The sequence below is a fragment of the Telmatherina bonti genome (assembly GCF_933228915.1).
Source record: "Telmatherina bonti genome assembly, chromosome: 7".
NCBI classification, from domain to species: domain Eukaryota; kingdom Metazoa; phylum Chordata; class Actinopteri; order Atheriniformes; family Telmatherinidae; genus Telmatherina; species Telmatherina bonti.
Genome location: NC_136625.1, coordinates 22299487 through 22321504, shown reverse-complemented (window position 1 = coordinate 22321504; position 22018 = coordinate 22299487). Strand labels below are relative to the sequence as shown.

Below are 22018 nucleotides of genomic sequence, written 5' to 3'. Positions count from 1 at the left end.
ACTGGGAGGCACTACCAGCTCTCATCTGGTCCACATCAGGAGCAGCGCGCGATGATGCGTCTGCGTACCAACTCAAATGCCGTCTTACCCAAATGATCTTCTATTTCCTGACGGATTTTATATCCCACAGCCAAGAAATATTGTCGTGTTTTCCTAGCCGTAGATTGAATTTGACTTGTGCCCTCATGACTGAAAAAGCTCGGGAGCCAGATACTAAAACCTTCGTTTGGTGCTGATGCAGCCTTTTAACCTGTCGGTGATTACATCCCACAGCTAAACATCTACTGATTAAACAATGAAATGGCCTTCTGTACGTCGACCTAGAAGGTAAGATGTTTTCCCTTTTTTCACGGTCTAATCTTACAGGAATGTAACATCAGGGCAGTGGACGTGTTCTGAGCCAAATTCGTCTCACTTTCTTACAGTCTTTCATATGCATTTAATGGCGCGATTTAAAAACAAAAAAGTCTCAACCCCCCCCTCCATCCTTTCCATTTCTTCTGAATGCTAGTTACTGAATTAAATAAGATTTATCAGATGTTTTTTTTTTTTTTTTAACAATGGTTTCATAAAAGTCTTATCTAGCCCAAATTAACCTTTACACTGTGATTTAATATATTTAAATGAGCAGATTAGGAGAAAATACCCATCTTGACCAAACGTGTTAATTTATTAAGAGCAGTGAGTACAATTAATTTGCTTTCCTTTTTAAAATCTTAGAGTACATGCAGATTAATACCAGGGCTCAACTATTATATTGTAATAAACAGAATAAACAGTGCTATGGTTTCTGTCAATGTTTTATTTAACTGCATATCTACCTAAATTGAATTTTTGTCAGTGTCATCCTTTATTTCAGAGTTTAATTTGTAAAGATTGATAGTAAATGATAACATAGTTGAAATAGGTCAATGCAAAAAAAAAAGTAGCTTATCCCAAATCATGTAAATAAACATCCAGGTGTCACCAGTTTACTACGTGCCACTCAGATGGCAGGTTTAACTGTCCTACTGACCTTCATTAAATGGAGGCCGCTGCTTTCTGCTTGTATCTCTTCAATAATCATTGTGAGCTATATGTCAGTTTACAGCCTCTCCTTATATTTGTAAACTGGAGAAGTAGCGGTGCAGTGATAAATGATCAGAGCTCAGTGATGGATTGCTCTGGCTTTTGAAGAAGGACACTGCACTGTGCTCACTCTTAATAAGCATCAAATCCTAGTGCTAACAGCAAGACTAGTGTATTGTGTGCCCATGTTTATTTTCTTTCATTTTGTGTCTAAAAAAGATAGAAGAGAGAAGGCCTGGAGTTGAAACCATGGTCATCACTGACAGAAACAATGGCACCCCTGTGCCTAGAAAGGATCCCCAGAAGAAGAGGAAGTCTCGTCTTCATGGCCTGCCCTCTCCGGCACTGTGCTGTGCCTGTGGCCTATGCATTATGCTGGCAGGACTTAACATCACCCTGGTGGGAGCGTTTGCCTTCAGCACATTGGTGCCTTCTGCCAACCCCCCCATCATCATCGGACCTGTCCTTCTGCTGGTAGCCTTCTCCTTTTTTGGGGCCTGTTGCGTGTGCAGCCGTCTCCCGCCTCCTAACAGCTCACGAGGGTCTAAAGTGGGCGCCAGGAGCACAGGATTGATGGGACGTGGCGGACTGGTGGGTGGGGCAGCTTTTGAAATAGAGACAAGCGAGCACACGCTGCAGGACACTACAGCTGTGCAGCTGAGCCCCACATCCTCTCCTGGATCATCCCGGGCCTCCAGCCCAGAGACAGAGGTCCCCGATGCTGGATCTTGTAAGATTTTCACCATGGAGACCAATGGACCTTGTGTTTCTGCTACAGCAGTATACTCAGCCTCAGCAGCAGCAGGCAGGGAGGTGAAGCTCAACCTGCCACGTGAAGAAGTGGTCACCTAGCAGAGCAGGAACTCATCCAAAGCCAGAGTTCTAATAGTGTAAATATCCGTCTGATTAGAGGGCTTACTGGGAGTGATTGTGTCTTATGTTTACCTAGTGCCATATGTCTAGTTGTGACAAGTTGTAAGGGTATGGTTTTACTTTCTCTTGCTGTTCAATAGGTTAATAGCATGCAAAGTTCATAAAACATTCAAGTATTTTGTATTATTGGTATTGGAATTTAAATTCCTACCTCTGTTGTGCCGTTTCCTTTCAGGTCTGTTTTCAAACATGGGGCATTATGAACAATTTCCATGTAGAAATCTGAGCATCTGAAATATTAAGCACTTATTTTTCTCTGTCACTGTGGTTGTTGGTCACGTCCTGTGTCAGCTCAAATTTCAGAGGGCTCAACAGAAAACTTTGATCACTGATTAATTCTGAAAAGATTACACGTGAAAGGTCAGCAGTTGATCTTCACAGGTGACATTTGGCATTTTGTGTGCCACGCTCAGTGATGAACTTGTTTTGGGGCTTTGAGATTTTATAGGTCAAAGGAGCCCCAAAGCAATTTTCTGAAGCATAGATTAAACTTTTGGCTTAATTGTGTGATGACACGATGCTATAGCAAATGCATTTGCGGTATTTCAACATGCAACTGTGCACAGTGTTGGATCTTAGAGGCATTATTCTTGTAGTTTGATGTAGCTTTTGTCATCAATCCAACAATAACACTGTGAATATTATGTTAATCTCTGTGGTCTCATCATCTTCTAATAATGTGCAGTTAGTTGCAGCTTTCATACTAGTTATAGTTTTTTTTTCTCTACAGAGGGGAAAGGATCTTAGGCCATGATGACTCTTGGGTCATGTCAAACTTAAATTTATAATGGGACTTGATTTAAACAGCATCTTTTATAAATTTGTAACACATGAATCTTACATTTACCTCAACTGTTCTAGTATTTACAATAGTGCAAAGCCAAGATGTTAAACGGTGTTTAGATTTCAGATTAGTTTAAAATAATCTGCTCCTTGTCACTGTGATGTTTTCTTGTCAGTCATACAGTAAGCCTAACTGGTCAAAGGAGATTTTTAAACGCTGATCTCCTTTGAAGGAAAGTTGCCTTAGACTGAATTATCAGGATTAATCTAACGAGGGCTATATAAAAGTGCACAACAGCAGTTTTCTTCAGAAAGCCACTGTCTGGCTCTGAATTTCTTGGAAAGCCTCAACAAGTTTTGGTTTTTGTGAGAGTTATAAATGCATGTGAATTAAGTGTTGCATCTAAATGACATATATGGAATTACAGCAGAGTACACATCTGCACACAGCCACATTCCTTGTACACTTAAATTATTTATGGTGCAGTTTTCCTCTCAAAGCACAGTTTCATGCCAAATGAGAGTGCTTTGGCCTATTTTGCATGTTTAAAAAAAGTGGAAATGCAAATATGCTGCCCATGAACTCTTGATGTTTTCTGTGTTTTTTGATTTGTGTTGTAATTACACGGAAACTGGTAAATAGAAAAAAGGAAGAAAGAAAAGAAAACATGTCAATTATGAAATATTTTTGTGAAGATTATCATTTCAAGTAGCTAACCCAAATGTGAATTCTTCAAAAGTTCTAAATAAAAAAGTTCTTACAATAAAACGTGAGACTGGTGATTATGTAGTTACATGAAGTGTGTCTTTGTGTACTTGTTACATTTAATTTAGTGCCATATAAATGCAATCATTAAGTAATCTGGAAAAAAAAGAAAAACTACTCCCCATATGGTGAAAACATAAACAAGTAATCATAAATAAGGTGGTTATCTTATGTGAAAAGTAAAGCAGATTTTATTCATGCAAACAGCAAATGGTATTTCATGTCCCAACTATGTAACAACTATTGCCCAAAGACCTAATGCTTCATTAATAATATAAAGAATACACTTAATCTGAGCCGAAACACTATGGTTAGTCATTTTGGGACAATCATTGTAGGGGAATTAGCTGCTTCCCAGACTATAACTATTCTGGATCATTGAGTGGAACCTGCAGCAGGTGATCGATCAGAATCATGCAGATGTCTTGGTCGATGTCTTTATTTGAGGCACAGTTAACTGGCTGGTGGGTGCAGCGCAAGTGGAGAAAGAGTGTTAGGCTGCCTTTGCAGTCTGATCACTAAAGGGCCTTTTCAACAATCATTTTGGCAATCATTGTATGTAGTGCTGTTGTGACTTCTGCATCCTTTTCATAAAATATGAACAGTTTAGACAGATACAAGTTGGTATCCTTGCAAACCATGGCTTTATGAATGCTAAATCATGATCAGGAATCTGTTTGTACTGATGTAGAAGTAAAAGAACTTTTCTTATGAAATGTGCTGGCTTGGTGACATTGACAGGGTGTAATCACCTGCAGCCAACTGGAGCTATTTGCACCCGTTTATTGGTGAGGTGCTACACACTTTCCTTCATTTAGCTCTCTAACTTTAGCGACCCAGCATTATTTCACATGTCACACAATTTTTCTTTTGTTTTTGTTTTTGTTGTTCCATGTTTTTTTTTTTTTTTTTGGCTACGTATCTTTTAGTAATAGCTAATAATATTAAATATTATGTCAGTATGTGAATACATTACACAGTGCATTAACTTTCTGTTGAGCATCTAAGGTTCACAAAGATAAAGGTCAATGTACACTGGATATTTGTTAGAATATCTAAGCTTAATGTGACACCCAAAGGGAAGGGCTCATAGCCCTTTATGTTGCCCTTTGGCTCCCCCTTTGCCCAGGTCAAACAAAGTGTAAAAAGAGTTTGCATCAACTTTCTCTTTCATAACTGTTCATTTTTGTCATTGTTGATAAATTCAGTAATAATTTTCCTGAATTAGTCTTGTGCTTATTAAATATAATCACATTTTTTTCATGTTCTTTGTTCTGATGTGCAGTGCTAAATCTAAAAATATATAACTTTTAATCATGCAAACCACAGAAGAGCAGATTGCTAGATATCACTGGTTAACCTTGTGTCAAAATTGAATTACCAGCTTAATGTTTCACACTGTTCATGTCACATCACGTGTAAAAATCCAAAGGCAGACTGGCTGAAAGTCTTGCACACAGCAGAAAAAAATGTGACCTTGTAACTTAACACATAAAATGAAGATGGCTTTAAGCAAAGCCTTTAATATGAGCTCCATCTCGCTCCTCTCTGCAGTGCTTATGGTGAGCACAAAGTATTGCCAGTGGAGGGCACTAGAGCCCCATTTTTGAGTTTCAGTGGTTACATAATATGTGGCTGTTATTTTACATTTGACAGAGAGATGTCAGCAGATCCAAACAAGTGCCCATTGTTGAGGCTGTGCTCTGGTAGATTACATGAGAGAATTTGGTGACACTGCAAACTGCATATTGATTTGTTTTATAGAGCAGAATCATTATTTAATCTCTTTTCACTGTACAGAGGTGCTCTGACAAGTTTTCAAACGAGAGCTACAATAAGTGCCATCACGAGTCATGTGCAGGATTTCTTATCCCCTTGTGAGAACAGGAGAGCCAGCTGCTTGTGGCCCTCTCACCTGAAAGCACATATGATGCAGTTGTAGCATTCTACGCATCACTGCTGCAGACGATGCATTTGTGTTCCTACGAGAAGATGATGGCTCAGATTAGTTCTGACCTACTTTCTGAGGCAGTCGACAAATGACAAAATGGACTTGGAATCCTTTTTTCAGGCTCTAAAAAGTACTCACTCCATATAACAGTGATATTTTTTTGTGAAGATTTAATTTAAAGTAAGTTCCTTGTGCACTGACTACAATCTACCAGTGGTGTCAGTATGAAAATAAGGAGTTTGGAGATATTTAATCTAAAGATTAGATGATATAAATAGACTGAATCTATGTGGTTTCTAGTACAGAAAAAGAAGATTGTGTTTCATCCATTTCTCTCTACAATTCTAATGAAGTAAAGAAGTGTTAGAAAGCAGATGGTGGGTTGAGGCTAGTCACTGTTAGAAGATGAGCCAAAAAGGGAACTCAGCCAAGAAAGTGAGGTTGTCATGTTTCGACTGCATATAACGGGATTTTCTCTGATTAAATCTGCACTAGAACAGCTGATATTTGGAAAAACACAAACCTTAATCTTTCTATTTCCTTTAAACTGCTTCCAGGTTTATGTTGCTTTGCACAGAACGCTTCCCCTGGGGCCACTGTCAAACATACTACAGCACTTCTTCCTGCATCCTCTGCTTCTTGGCCTCAAATGGTGACACTTGTAAAACATATTGAACGTTTAGCCACCTGGATGTGGGAAGATTTATTGCCTTTCAGTGGAAACAAGTTGGTGCCTGAGCAGCAGCTTGAGGAAAATACTTTCAAGTTTATAGCCTTAGTGCACAAGGTTCATGGAGATGGGTCATGGTTAACCACTTACGTTTTGCTTACTAGTCATACACACAAAAAAAGGGAACAAACAGATTTGGCCTTTGCTCCCTGGGTTCTCCTGTCACCATGTGACCTCGGACTGCTTTTAAAAACCAATTTTAGTAGCATGAAAGAGAGAAAAACTGATTTCCTCATATGTCCCCGTATACACTGAACAACTGTCAAAACAGTGGTTTCCCTCGACCATTCCTTTGAAACAGTCAAGGCTCTTTTTTTTACAGCTCTAGATTGCAAGAACGTAAACTTCCTTATTGCTGAAATGACATTATGATTCTGGGACAGCTTTTTTGACATGACCACTTTGTGCCAGATGATGGACAATGATAAACACTTTGAGAAGACACACTGTCTAGGCATTTGCCCTGGATTCCTTTTTACCACAGCAGGGTAAAAATGCTGGATGGAGTTGATCAGCAAAAGATAAGAATACAACAATAGTTCTAATATCCCTCGAAAATGTGAAGAGAAGAGCATTTAAAAGGGGTATGGATGTCCAGTATTGTCAGTCTTTTTGAAGCAACAACAGTGTGTTACAAGACTGCATGTCAGCATTGGTGTGCTGTCTGTATCCCCCCCCCAAATAAAAAAATTAAATATGGCTGCAGTAATGAGTAAGAAGTGGAAAGGTCTACAAATCTGTACTTTGCTGTTTAAGAGATTATAAGCACACACATACACACATAAAGCAACCATAGGTTTACAGTGTCTTCAAAAGAACAAGATGCTGCAGCCGACAAAGCAGTTGAAAACACACACATACAGACTCCGACACCTGTGATCGCAAGCATCCCATCTACTCTGAACTGGAGTGTGGCGGATCCAGACGCTCATGTGCTCTTGTACTGTTGCGCTTGTGTGTGAGAACATCCATTGGAGTGAGTCGGCAGAGGAGGGGGGTGGAGGGTGTAATCAAGCTGAAAAGATTAGGGGAAGACGAGCTGCTGAGGATCTATGAGAACAGACACTGGTTATATAACCCTAACCCAGTTCACTTCGCATCTAGAGTCAGAGTGGGTGGGAGGAGAGGGAGAATAAAGAGAAACTGGGGTGAGTTCAGACCGACATAAACCAGACCATTGATCACATGCACGCATTGTCAGTTTAGATGACAGTGCAGTACTTCATTTGTGTTTATATATGATTGATCTATGTGTACCTTTGAACACATGATTGGATCAGAAAACACACAAATCTGGCTTAATTCTAAATGCTGATAGGGTTGTTTAGATTCTGCATGTACCTTGTATGGACAGGCATGATAACTGCTGGGCTCATTCAGCTGGTAACTATGACAGGAGCAGTCTGAGGGTGACATGGAGAAGAAAGCTCCTCACAGATGAGGAGAAAAGGCACTGCAGATTTTGATCAAAATCAAAGTCCTAATAGTAATGATTGCAGAACCTTGCATACCAATGACCATTGACAATGGGCCCCTTGCCGTTCTTAACTCCTCCATTCACCCTCACTAAATGGCAGCATATTCAAGTGGCCGGGTTGTTGCATAACCTTGTTTTTCACAAATCTATACCTGGCCCCCGTTAGAGTGAAACCTCCATAATAGTGCCCTGAGAAAGGACTTCGTTGCAGGTTTGGGGAAAAAAAAAAATCAAGAACACAATCAGTTGTATTCAGCTTCATCTGAAAAACATCAATGTAAAACAGCCAAATCAATCACTTTTTCGGATATCCATCCATTAAGACAGTCAATGTTGCCTTCAGTTGCTTTCGTAATGCTCAGCTAGTGGGTACACACAGTGTGGACTGTTTCTGTTTGGAACTACTGGGTCTTTTTCTTTTCTTTTTTTTTCTTTTTATCTCTTCTATCTCTTCTGTGAATGAAATTCTAGTGCATTCAACCATCTGTTTAGCCAAGAAAATCAATACAAAGACCAAAAATAGAACAGTGTTGAACAAACATGTGAGCAGGACCCCTGGTCAAATATACAATTCAGTAGTCCAGAAACCCAAAATAACACTGTGATGAGTCGGCTTCAGAGTAAATCTTCAAAATGGCTGTTATTTAAAAGCATTGTCAAAAAACAACACCCTGATAGGATACTGTCTACAGTGAGTATTTTAGGGATTATGTTTAAGAAGACAGCTGCCTTATCTGGTTACAGAACCAAATCACAGTGCTGGGATGTCCTGAGGTGCAAAAATGTCAGTAAACAACACGCAGTACCACTTAACTCCAGCAGATGTCCCTGCTTTTCAAAGAAAACAGGCACAATGGATTAGAAAAAAAAAAATCTGAACAGCAGACTGCTTCAGACCGGTTCCTGCACTCCACATTTGGGGAAATTGTCACGCTCAGGAAATCACCATCAGACCAATGTCAGCTCTTTCTCTCCCTGCCTTGTTCCTTTGCACTACAGTGATCAGACCAGTTTACCTGGTGATTACTTAGGAACTGAAGAGTAAATTGCCTCTAATTGTTTTATGCACTGCAGTTGAACTTGTGTTCTAGCAGTAAAGGCAATCCTGTAGCATTATAGTACACTCCAAACAACTACTTGTACTTTTGTCCTACATACTGTGACGTCTTTTGCGGGGCTTTATTGGTTTTGTAATACTTTGATAACAGCTTGTCATGAGGGTCATTTTATTGGAGAAAGGATGAGGTAGTTTCATGCTTACCTGTGCACTGTCTAGTGCACCACTTAAATATATACTGTATGAAATAATAATGATATGATCAAGGTGGTTGGTGAATGACCATTACCTAAACTGAGGGCCTATTCAGTGTATAATCTTCAAAAAAATAATGATCAGCTGATTTTTGCACAGAGAGGATTAAAAGATACCACCAACTGCACCCAAAGTTGGTAAAAGTCCTTTCCTACAAGAAGAAAAGACCTGATTTAGTAGTTTGGTGCTGAATGTAAACACTGGCCACCTGTTGAAGAGAGGAAGCCATTCTAACTCCACATTTGACTAGCTGGTCTTTCTAACAGTAAATCGGTTCGCCATGGCAGCGGCTATCGGTATACACAGCACTGTGGGGGTGGCCAGTCAGTGTCAGGACTCATTACCATCCGTCGCTTTAGTTGGAGCCTCTTCCAGGAGTCCTTTAGAAAGAAATAAAAGAGAGATGCTTTACACTTTAATGACTTTCCCACAGTAGCTCCCCTAAACAACAGCTCCCCTTAAATTGCTGTGCACTGGCTGGAGAGACTGGAAGAGAGTCCCCACAGCCTAACAGAGGAAGGGAAATACTGGGTCCACTGTCTGTTCACCCTCTAAGGCCAGCCAACACGGAGGCGGTGGAGGGGGGATAATCACATCTTTATGTGGCATGGGGCCTTGAAGGGACAGCTTCAGTATTGTCTCTAGTGCTCTCCCCTCATTGCGATTTGATTGTTCTTCATGGTCACGTTGAGATGACCTAATAACAAAAACTAGGTTCAGTCCAGATACTTTCTGACAAACCTTGAACCAGTCTGTTACTGGTGCTCGGGTTAAACAATTAGATGAGGCAACATGTTTTTTCAAATGTAGTTTTGGCCATTTTCCACGTTCCTCTTGTTTGGCTCTTCTCTTGTCATGTTTTTAAAGTCAACATTAAGGGGCAAGATTCATCTGACAGGTGATCATATGATCAACATGTCCATAGAAACAAAATTTGCTAAACTGCGCTGTTTTGTTGGACTTAAGTGTTGACAAAAGACTGAGCAGAAGATTGGCAACATGTGACAATCACAGAGCAATGCTGCAAACTGTGTTGATTCTAAAATATTTATTTACTCTAAACTGAAACAAGAAACTTAAATCAACAATAGTTGCTTCAAAGTGAATAGTATAGACAGAAAAACCACATGCCAGTCTCAGAATGTAAATCTTGATTTGACAGCCTGTTATGCAATAGCTAAGATGTATGAAATGGAGCATTGCACAGCCTCTGCTCTTTTCTCCAGTGACTTTATTAAAACATATTAACATTTTGTTGTCATAAATAGGTGCTTTCAACTATTTAATCATGAGTCTGTTGACAGTAATCGGACCAGTTTTTGGTTGAAATGTTACACACTTCTAAATTATGCAAAACCTTCTTAAGACTTGAATACTGTACATTTGCATATTTGAGGGGAGATCTGGCATTGATATATTTATTGGTAAATATAGATATGGTGGCTCTTCAAATGGGGGAATGGGTGCTTTATTTGATTAAAACTTCTGATTTGAGGGACCATAGTTCTCCTAGTTGTATCGGTTATGATCCAGCTGTAAAATGTGATGTGTGCATGTATCAAGGTCTCATAAGTTAACAATGCTAATTTTATCCATGACTTTGAATAATTCCATTGTGTGTCTTATCTGAGGCATGTCAGCAAACACGACCCTGTTAAAGTGGATTACAACCAGTGACGGCATGTGTAATAAAACATAATCCTCCTCTTGCAGCAGTAAATCCTCAGTGAACCTGTTCTGTGTGTCTGTGTATATTACATGCAATAATGCCTGTGTCCATCTGGATAACTTTTCTTTGTCTAACTCATTTGTAGGGTTATGCAAAAATGTAACATGCTGTGTTGCACCACAACTCGCAACCAATTTCTGTTGTTGCCACAACAAATAGGTTGGGGTTATGATATTCCTCTCTAGAATCTGTTCTCTGGAAAACATGACAGACAGCTGACTTGTCCAAAATGCCATCCTGTTATCTGTCTGATGTGTGCCCCACTTTTTCAAAGAAGAGGAAGAAATGAAACCGAATGACACTATAAATGCATTTAATACTAATTTATTGGAATCTATAGCCTTCTAAAATTGTGAACAGTGTCAAGATGAGTTCAGTCACTTTTAAAATGGAAAGAGATGATGATAGCAATAATCGTCAGGACTTGCTGAGTGACACAAAAAGTGACAAAAGACACACTAAAGTATGGGGAGGAGTGGTTAGGAAATGTAAAACAGATCATAAGATCAATGTTAGGGTCAAATTGATAGGGTTAGTTTGAGATTCAAAAAGATATGTCAGGATTAGGTAATTACAACAATTTTCTTTGCACTTTTTGAAGAAATATATCAAGGATGGATAGGAAGGTTAAATAGTTTATTGAACATTATGAATAAAAAAAAAAAACAGGTGGTTGTGAACACTGTGGAGGGCAGGAGACTGTTTTTTAGAAAGTCTTGGATATTAGCTGGAAAGAGAGTAAATAAAACATATGTAGTAATATATATCCAATAATATATATTAGTACATATTAGTGAAATACTGCAGAAAATCAGAGGATTTAGAATAAAAGGCTAGTTTTTTTTTTAGTGTTATTGGGAGAATTGAGCTATTTGGACAATAATTTTTTTTTTTAATAGATATTCATATGATTTTCAGACTACATTACATTTCTGTTCCTCTTTATCTGTTCCAATTATTTATTAAAGCTGGAATAAGTAATCTTGCTCAGAGATTTTTCTTTTTTACTCTGGGTAAAGTTGTTCCTCATCCTGATAGTAGTCTATACATTTTGTAATCATGAACAATAAGAAATATTATCAGACCCCTCAGTTTAGTGTAAATCTGTAAAAACTGACCAATCCAAATGTTCGGACCGAAATGGAGTTGTTAATTTCTTATAAAAAAAAAAATAAAATAAAATAAAAAAAAAGCCTTGAATCATGCAAGGAGCAAAACCAGAAGGGGAGGAACCAGGACATGGTGCCTCTTTCAAATCTTGCTAGAGCCCCAACATTACCTACCCCAGTTTTAACATCTGCATTATGTCTCTCAATACCTGAAATTTTTGCACCCATCTATAATCTTAATTATTGTATGTCTGTATCCCTCAAAATATAAAGCATTTATCAGGTTTCACCACTGAAGCAAATCTTCTGTTTCTCCCACAGATATCCATTTCTGGTCTTACTCTGCTGGAGCTCAGGGATTGTGTGGTGTGTATTAAAGTCCCTGTGAAAACTTTAGCAGCACATAATATGAGATTAAGGCGAATGCTTGTCCTCATAATATAGCTAAGATTACAATACTCATCTAATTATTACTAAAATCCTGATATTCTTGCATGTAAACTGATCCACAAAGGACTGATAGATGTACTGGGAACACAGGGAACAGGAAAACTTACAAGCAGGACTGTGAAGTTTTCATAGGAACAGAGGTGTATGTGTGAACCAAAAAAAATGGTCTCGCCTGACAAGAGCGTGTCCCAATTTTGGTTGGGGAAGAGCTTGTCAGTAGAAAGTAATTAGGCACATGCCTAATTAGCAAATTAACACACGGCTATATTCTGTTGTACCTACCTACACACACAGGCTATTAAATATATATATAAATATATATATACATAAAACTTAATCATGAGTATCACTGAAGGTTGGAAGCCAGTGGGAGATAGTGACATAGTTGCATGTTTCAGTAATATGCTGTAGGTAATGCTGGTCTATGCTGCATTCTGCTCTGCCTTTCAGTTATGAAACTATTAAAACTAGCGTGCTGTTCTTTTTTGCCAAACTGCTTGAGGACTGAGAACTTCTTGCACTAAAACTCACCAGTTATCCCAGAAAAGTATGTCACAAAAAGGGTATGCATGTGGGAGAGGCAGTGAGATGGTGTTAGGGTTATAAAATTAATAAATAAATTATTGCACTATAGCTGTGTTTTTACTAAAGTGTGATTGTTCTGCACTTTGCTTATCAGGATAGATAGCCTTCACAAAATTGATGGACAGCCTGATTTCATATCATTTTGGTCACAGGTGTCACCAAGGTGGAAGGCATCATAAACATATGAACCTGAGAGCTAAGATTAAATCTGAGAATTGGGCTGTGTGCCACTGTAGAACCTGTTATCCTTTTAAGCCTCTCAAAATGTGTTTTCACCATGTGTTGCTATTAGGTTTCCCACCTGTAGCTGAACCAAACTTGAGCTACTTCGCTCCTCCTGATCTGATTACAGGCATTCACTCACATCTCAACAAAGTGAGAGAAAAAGGGAAAAGAATAGCATGAAACTGGAAACCACACATTAGCAGCTGAAATGCTGGTAGACAACAAAGCAAAGGTGAAACAGAGAGCTTATTATGGCTATTGTCTTATCACCTGGCCAACCAGAGGTCAAAGTAAGTTCAAACAAAATTCTTGACTGCTTTCCTTTTCTGAAGATGTGACTGCCTTTAAATTATATATTCATGTCACGACATATGGAAATAGCTATATGGCAAACCTCATGTGCCAACAGCTTTCTACGAAGATAAAAGGTTAGAAAGATAACTGTCTCACAACAGGCACATAAAAAGCCAGACAGCATAAGGAAGCAGCTGCTTCCTCCACTTTTCCTGACTCATATTGCTGCCACAGCTGACTCATGAACAAAGTCACTACAATTTCTTCATATGCATAAACTGCTTACTCAGAAGTCTGACACAGTGCAGGAATAGGGTGTAGTAAGTGTTTCCCCTATCAATGTGAAAGTGGTGTTTAAATCCTTGTCTCAAAATGTTTGAGCTATGAAATAGAAACATAACTGAGCTCTTTATCACAATATTTCCCATTCTTGGCAAACTCACTTTTAATTTAATTATTGTCATGTTGGTCAGTAAGCTCTGTGATTACTGACTTTAGTAAATTCTCTCAAGGGTTGCAGGGATGCTGGAGCCTAACCCAGCAGTCTTTGCATGAAAGGCAGGGTACACCCTGGACAGCTCACCAGTCCATTGCAGGGTGACACAGAGAGACAAACAACCACTTACACTTAATCCTTATGGGCAATGTTAGAGTAACTAATTGACCTACCATGCATGTCTTTGGACAGTGGGTGGAAGCCAGAGCACCTGGAAAAAAGCCCCGCATACACATGGAGAACATGCAAACGCCACTGACTAAGCCTCGCCCCAGCCGAGGATCAAACCAGCAACCTTCTTGTTGGGAAGCCACCATGCTAACCACTATGCCAGCGTGCAGCCCTTTTAAATTTCAACCCAAGAAAAGCAGGGAGAAAAGTTTTGTTTTAATCCTTTAGTTGGTCCTTAGACTGAATGTAATAAATAAATAAATAAGTGTCCCTTTGGACTGGCGACCTGTCCAGGGGGTACCCTACCTCTGGCCCAATGATTGCTGGGATAGGCTCCAGCTTCCATGCAACCCTTACTTGGAACAAGCAGTAAGGAGAATGGATAGATGGAAGTTTCCTTTTTTATTTATTTATTACAATGTGATGCATCAAATTTTTTACAATGCATTGATGTATTATTATTGTATCTACCAGGGTGCAGAATTCAAATATCAATTTGTGTATAACTGGATTATCAGTAAAAGGTCTCAGATACTGTATCAAATATGATACAATCAGTATTGAAGGTAAATTAGAAGGGCCGTAACTGTGCAAAAGTAATTGGTCTCCATCTAAAATGAGAACTAGTTATTGTTGTGTTCTAACCTTTTAAGTGATGATCCAAAATTTGGAACACTGCATTTGTTTCAATGTACAGGAACAATTAGCTTATTCCCCAGAAGACGCCACACACTAAGATATTCTGGATAACGTGGAAAAAAATATTTAATATTCTGTTTATTATCAGTAGACGGAGTGTATCTGAGTCTGTAAAAAAGATATTATTAAAATACTTTAATAGTGATAATTCCAGGCAATTTTTTAGTTATCAAATCAGGCTTTTACAATAATAAAAGGTAATCTATAAATACTATATACAATTGCAAGTTGACAAGGGTGATTATTGAACTTTTCAGTTGCAAACTCTTACATGTGCTGTTGTCTAAAAACATATAAACATGTTAATGAAGGCAAAGTCATTAGGAATGTAGCTATTTTGGTTTACTTATGTTTTACTCTTTTACTAAAAGATAAAAAGAAAAAGGAACTTCGGAGCTTTGAAGGCCTATTTGAGTTTAAGTGTGCAGATATTGCAAGAGATGTTTTGCTTCCTAACATAATGTGGATGGTCTTGTGTCATTTAGGGAGCTTCAGTTATGTAGTTTTACCTCAACAAATTCATTTACATGCACTTTTAAAAGACCATTTTTGGTCTGACTAACATAATCATTTTTGTAAGCGACATATAGCCAGGCTGACAACTGTTTAGCTAAGGGATCTTAAAGACCAGTGCTCAAGGTCTTGAGGTTTTTGATGATTATGCTTCAACACACATGACTCATTGATGGTCTTTGGTTAATAAAATGTTGGATTCATTCAATTTTAATCATGTGAGTTGGAGCAGGGAGTTTGAGCTTCATGGCTTCCCACGTAGCCAGTTGTTGCCTTGAAGACAGCTATTTGGGACACAACAACCTAGTGAATAGAAAAGTTATTATCTCATTATCATTGCCAATTCCTTCTTCCTGGTCTGTTTTTGATAAACCAGTTCACTCAATTTAGATAGAACAGTTTTACTAGGACTATAAACTGATTTCCATCTACAGAGCAATAAATACAAAATCCACTCTACATGCCACGTCTTATTTTACAGGTTAAGTCAACAAAAAGATCATATGAAAACACTTTAGTTAGCAAGTAATATTTCAAATTTCTTTGCATGATCATATCTATTTAATTGTAGAAAGTTCTGTCTTGTCCTTCTGAGCACTTTCCTTCCTGGCAGAGTTCAAAGACTCTGAGATAAATGTAGTCTGTGTCAGTGTCACATACCCAGTGATTGGCATATGTTTCACCATGAGACCCAGCCAGCATGATGGTGAGATCAGCATAATCAAGAAGCCATAAAGAGGCACTGCATTTACACAACACGCAATGAATACACACAGTCATTCCATCCTTCGATTTCCTTTCATACCAAATAAATGTCAATAGCAACAGCTTGAAAGTGTATTTTGATTTGATACATTGCCCCAGCAAATATGATAGAGTTGTTCACACATTTGCTTTACCAGAGCTTTCTTTGCTCTTCTGAGGAAGGGAAATCAAACAACTAGAACAAAGAAATTGTAAAGCAGCTCAGTGGTTGAGGATTATGTTCGTTTTTGGCTCTACTAGGAACGAGAATGCTCTGCATAACAAACAAAACGGAGGTGGCCTCTCAGGAGAGGATTGTGCACAAGGAGTTAGGGTATCAGATGAGTACTTTCACAAAATCTTCAGTGAGCTAATTCACAACCAGGTTTTCTGACCATTAGAAAGGGGTCTTTAACCTGTACATCCACACAGTTTCTCCTGGATTTAAACATGCACATTAAGTTGTAGCTGTACTGCCTGTGTTCTATCTGGTTTAATGTGTGATGGTGCAGAGTACAGTGAAAGAGGCTTATGACCATCCGCTCTTAATGAGGCTTTGCACACACCGGGCCTCCTGTTCAGAACAATGACACAGCTGTGTGTGTGTGTTCCTTTTCTCTTTGGTTTCGTGCAAACACACACAAAGCTGTACAAACGGGTCAGTGGTAATATACAAGCCCTCGACCATTTCTGTGAGTTTTTCTTCAATGGTACAGTTATAGATCAAACCCGGCCACACCAGGAACACAGTGTACCCATGTATTTCATCAAAGCTCAAGAAAGAACAGAACTTGCATAACATTTTGGGGCACAGTAATAGAAAGCAGGCCTCATGTGTTCTGATTTCCTCCCTGCTTTGCACGCTGCTGCCCGTGCAGAATGATTACATTTCAGTTGGTTGCAGCTCACCGGGCCAGTTTGCATTAGCAGGAGGCTTCTTATGTTTGAAGTTTGAAAGAGGCTTTAGCCACTCGTGTAATAATGGAGCCATTGAGATCCAAAAGGGCTTTCACACAAACTGAACTTACTATGAATAAACAAGCCCCTCTTACATAAACACTGAGCAAGGCCAGCTCCAATTATCATACAGCCATACACAATGGGCTTCCAAGCTGAATTTCATGGTGTCATAACCAGTTAGAGTTTTGCTTTATGATAGTTTTAGACATGTATCGACATCTCTCTGTCTCTTGAAATTCAAGATACAGATAAAAAATATGTCAGGAGAGTATTTACGCCTCTTTACCCAATGAATAAAAAGCAGTAATGTGATTAACATGTGTTGATCTGATTTAAAAGTGTTTCTGTTCTGTTCAATGCTGTACTATAAGCATAATCATAATCCTGCTACTTAGTGCAGGAAATATGGGTCACTTTTCCTATTGGTAACTGCTAGTCCAACAGACCAAGAGCAAAGATATTGATTAGATTTCCTCCATCATTATTGCCTCTTTCATTGAGCAGGTATGGGAAATAAATAGACAAATGCATATTTAAGTAATTTCTGTCAGGTTTGCCATTGTTAGAATTTACTGCTTCTTTCTGGTCGGCTTCTCCTCTGTTTTATGCACATTCATTCTTTTATTAATTTTCTATACCGCTTAGTGCAACTCAAGGTCGGTGGAAAGCTGGAGTGGCGAGACGCAGGATACACCCTGGACAGGTTGTCAGTCCATCACAGGGCTGTTATATGCACCTTTTCAACAAAAACTTTCATTTCAAAAGTAGTTTCTTTTCATGCTTTTAGTTTTTTGCTGTTTTTGTGGATGGATGTTCTGCTTCCTCTATTTTCTGAGAAATGTTTGATGAAGGTCATATTGGTTCTCTGTTTGCTTCACGTTCTATGTTGTATTATAGCCTCATTCTTTTTCCTGGCTTTTCAGTGGGGTTTGATTTCTAGCCCCCCACCCCTCCTCCCATACATCTGGATTAAATTAGCTGATTACAAACAGTATCTTGGTCATTACCTTCCTTTGTATAAATATGTCCTGGTTTCCTTAGTTTTCCATTACAGAGTTGTCTTCTATAATGTTGTTGTGCTGACTGGTTTGTCTTTTGCCAAAAATGCAGCATAGGTTTCTGTAATTTCTGTGACAGCCAAACCCTTTTGTTATTGTTAAGAAATGTTACTCTATCTGCATTCATTATTTGTTTGCAACAGGTTCTTATGTTTCACCTTAAAATGTGGCATGACAGCACTCAGTTGACGTGGTTTGTTCTTTTCCAGCAAAGTGATTGTGCTTCATGACAGTGGAAATGCCCACTTGAATTTGTTCTCTTGTCTTGTACATGTTACTGACTTACCCAAATGTACAAAAAATAAAACTGGCCAACTTCAGGCATTTTCCCTTAACTCCCGTTGTCATAAACACAGTGGGTGTTCAGGTCATTATCACTTGTTGAACTGCCTGGTCAACATTTTTGATTACAACTATAGATACTGAATGGTTGTAAAATGGCTGGGAAGGAGAGTCAAGGCTGCCTAGTCAGTTTTTGAAGGGTGTAACCTGTAGCCATACCTTCTGCTTAGGGTTGTTTTATTGTTGATAGTAGATGACTTCTTTCCCTGCTGTCTCAAACTTCTCTTCCCTGTCCAGACTGTGGACAGTAAACAATGTGTGTATGGGTACCAAAGTGTGGTTAAATTTAATTGTTCCCACATTAGAATGGATATCCTTCTTTCAGTTTTCTTATACCATTTGAACTCATTTACATCATTTAATGGTTGCTACTCAATGTCTCTGCATGGTGACGCAAGCATTTAGAGGTAGTATCTGTCTGTAGGAACCAGTTTAAGTGACTATCAAAATACAATAACCAGGAAAAATCCGATAGTTGTAATATTTGTTTCTGGTGTGTCTACATCCACTTCTGAAATTCAATATTAGTAAAACTTTGTCTACATTTTCCAGTTTTACTTGTTTTACTTTTGGGATCTGCTCGCACTGTGACTGTGTTGCTTTTTAACAGAAGATATTAAACTGGAAGCAGTGCACATTTTTGCACATCTGCAGATGTAAAGAGACCCAAAAAAATAAGTTCAAAAGATACATGGAAGAAGACATTGGTGAATTCGGGAGAAATCCAGGCATATTTATTTAATTTCTCTTAATCCAATCCTGTTATCAGATAAAGCTCATTAAAATTTTCTGTCTACATGATCACTTGAATATCCTGGTAACTCCAGAAATACGATTATGATCAGATGTGTGTCTGCTAACAGGTTTAGACAGTCTAACGGTTTAAAAAATATAAATAAAATAAAATAAAATAAAATAAATTAAGATCAAATAAAATAAAATAAAATAAAATAAAATAAACATTTCCAAACCTGCTCAGTCACAAAATAATCTGGAGTGGTTCAAGTGAATGCTATAGTGATATTACACTGTCACTGTATACATCAGATATTTTGGTTTTATGGGTCCACATAATGTGTACAAATACTGGCTGTTAAGAAGATGCAGCACTAAAGAAAAAAGTTTACAAAGTAAATAAGGAAATACCTATACAAATCTATGATAAAACTCTATGTAAATTTTAATTTCAAATAGCTGCTGGCTCTGCAGCCCTTTAGAATTCCCCCATTCATTTCCAAATTAAGAGAAGTCAAACAGCTGTCTGAAGCACTGAAGCCTTCTACGCAATATCAAAATAAACAAATAACATAAATAACAGCGTATCCCTTTAACACTGAGATACAACACTGTCCATCAGTGACATAAATCTGTTTCTTACTACAACCTGAATGTAGTAACCTGTCAACTAAAAGAAAACTAAAAGCAGTGCTTCGGTCATGAACGTAATACAGGCATCATGATATAATAAAAAACATTGTTTGTGTGGAGATTCTTGGCAATAAAAGACTTGCACTTAAAAAAAAAAAAACTTCTTGTGTTCCCACCCCATTCACAGAATACAGGTGTCACTGTAAACCGCTGAAGGGATTTTAACTTGCAGCTCTAGAAACATAAAGAGGACATTTGTTGTCTTTGAGTGCAGGTTTTAATTGAGACAGCTCGGCTAAATGTCAGGGCAACAGGGAAGGCTGGATAATAGGGGCTTCAGTCTGTACTCAGTGTTGCACCCTAGAGAGAAACAATCGGATGCCTCTGGACTGACTAAGTTCGGGTTGACTCGGGTGATGTTACACGAACAGCACCCTGTGTGCCAACAAAATGGATTAGGTCCATGCCAGAGGACAATTCCTTTTTTTTTTTTTATCACACAGTCCCTTTTCAGATCTCCTGTGCCACAATGTTCAGCTCACCACAAATACAGTTCCCACGGTGTAAAGGCTAACCTGCTGGGACACACTGTGTTGTTCGTCCTGTAAAGGAGCACTAGTATGTACTTACCTGACTGTCTGTGTAACAGTACTTAGTATGCATGGAGACTGATAAAATGATACTGGGTGAACTTTGATTTGGAAATGTTAAGATGAATAAAAAGAGGAAAATCAAACAAAGAATAGCGTAACAGGCCACAATGAGAGTTAAAAAAACTGTCAGAGCGATTGTATGTTGTTGCTGATCTATAAACTTTCTTTAGGGAACCAGAATGATATACATGTGAAAATGATTCAGTGTAAGTTGATCCAGATGGAGACAAGAAAACAGTACAAGTGCATCCAGGTCAAAGTGTTTTTCTAAACCCATGCAGCCAATATGTGGGTTTTGAACATGAAGAATTTCCCTCCAGGCAAGAGGGAGGACAAGCTCAACCCTTTTTGCTGACTCAGGCAGTCTCTCCATTTTGTTTATTTAATTTACTTTTAAAAAACTCTAAAAGATTTCTCTTTGGTTCATATCAAAGCTTCTTGAATGAATCGACAGATGCCGGCATGAAATCTGGTTAAATGCTCCTCTCCAATATGAAGACACGAATGTTTACGGGACTTTTTTTTTTCATATCTACAAAGGAAATAATCATAAAATAGATCCAGATGTGTTCAGTGAAATGCACCAATGTTGCCACTTTTGATTACAAAGGAAAAGGTTCAGAAATTTTCCAAGTTTTATCTTACATCTTTTCAGTCTTTCCACATTTATGGACTTAATGTTTCAAATGTTTTCAATTAACACAAAAGCAGACCGTAAGGTAGTAAATCACAAACACATGAGCAAACACAGATATATGAAAAGATCATTTTGATTATAGTTCCCTTTATTCATTGTAAAGACTTTCTGAGTCTTCACACAGCACATAAGGATTATTATCCCTGGCATGTTTTCATGCAAAACCCCTTCTCCTCTGGCCACTGGAGGGCAATCCCTAACCTCTAACTTCACAGTGGTTTTAAAAGCTCAAGATGTACCCTTGACAGTACGAATTTGAATTTCTTGTGAGCTGAGTTGTAATGATACTTGTCAAAAAGTGCTACAAGACAAACAAAGAGTCATCAAGAAAAAGTTTTTGATGCAGCAAAACACATACCACAATGATAGGAGGGCACAGTGATCCGATTCAGTATAGTTTCTTAAAGTTAAACAAGCTTTACAAACAAGGTTTGATTAATTTATTAATGTCTCACTTATGCCAGTAACAAAGATTATTGTCTAGATCTTATTATATACTGGATACTGCTTGTGCTTCATTTAGACTTAAAAATAATACATATAGTAATTACAGTGTCAAATCTCTGGCAGTTCTGATCATTGTACATTTAATAACATATATTTCTAATGAAAGTTGTACTGGCAAATTAATCCTTCCAAGTTGCATAACATCAATGTGGAAACTTTCTTAAAGCTGTGCCTTTGGATCCAGCAAAAGCCACCCAGTGTGTACGATGTCATAGTGGGATGTCAGCAAAGTCACACTTGCAAAAACAGTGGGCCCTTCAGGGGGGAAGAAAGAAACATTTGAACTTCAACCTTTGTTTTCATTAGTTATCAGCCTCTTGGAAGAAAGAATGTGTTCCAATGACATTAACATATTTGGAAGAGGAAGTTGACTATAATCTTATTGGACAGCTGCTCTC

The 22018-nt window shown here is 38.3% G+C and overlaps 1 protein-coding gene across 1 annotated transcript; it reads left to right on the top strand.

Moving 5' to 3' along the window:
- Nucleotides 1-1317: 1317 nt before the first annotated feature.
- Nucleotides 1318-1920, top strand: tmem275a (transmembrane protein 275a; the record flags this gene model as incomplete). The annotated part of the gene is made up of 1 exon (XM_079243413.1): nt 1318-1920. The coding sequence occupies one exon, from the start codon at nt 1318-1320 to the stop codon at nt 1918-1920; it is 603 nt and encodes a 200-aa protein (XP_079099539.1).
- Between the last annotated feature and the right edge of the window lie 20098 nt (nt 1921-22018).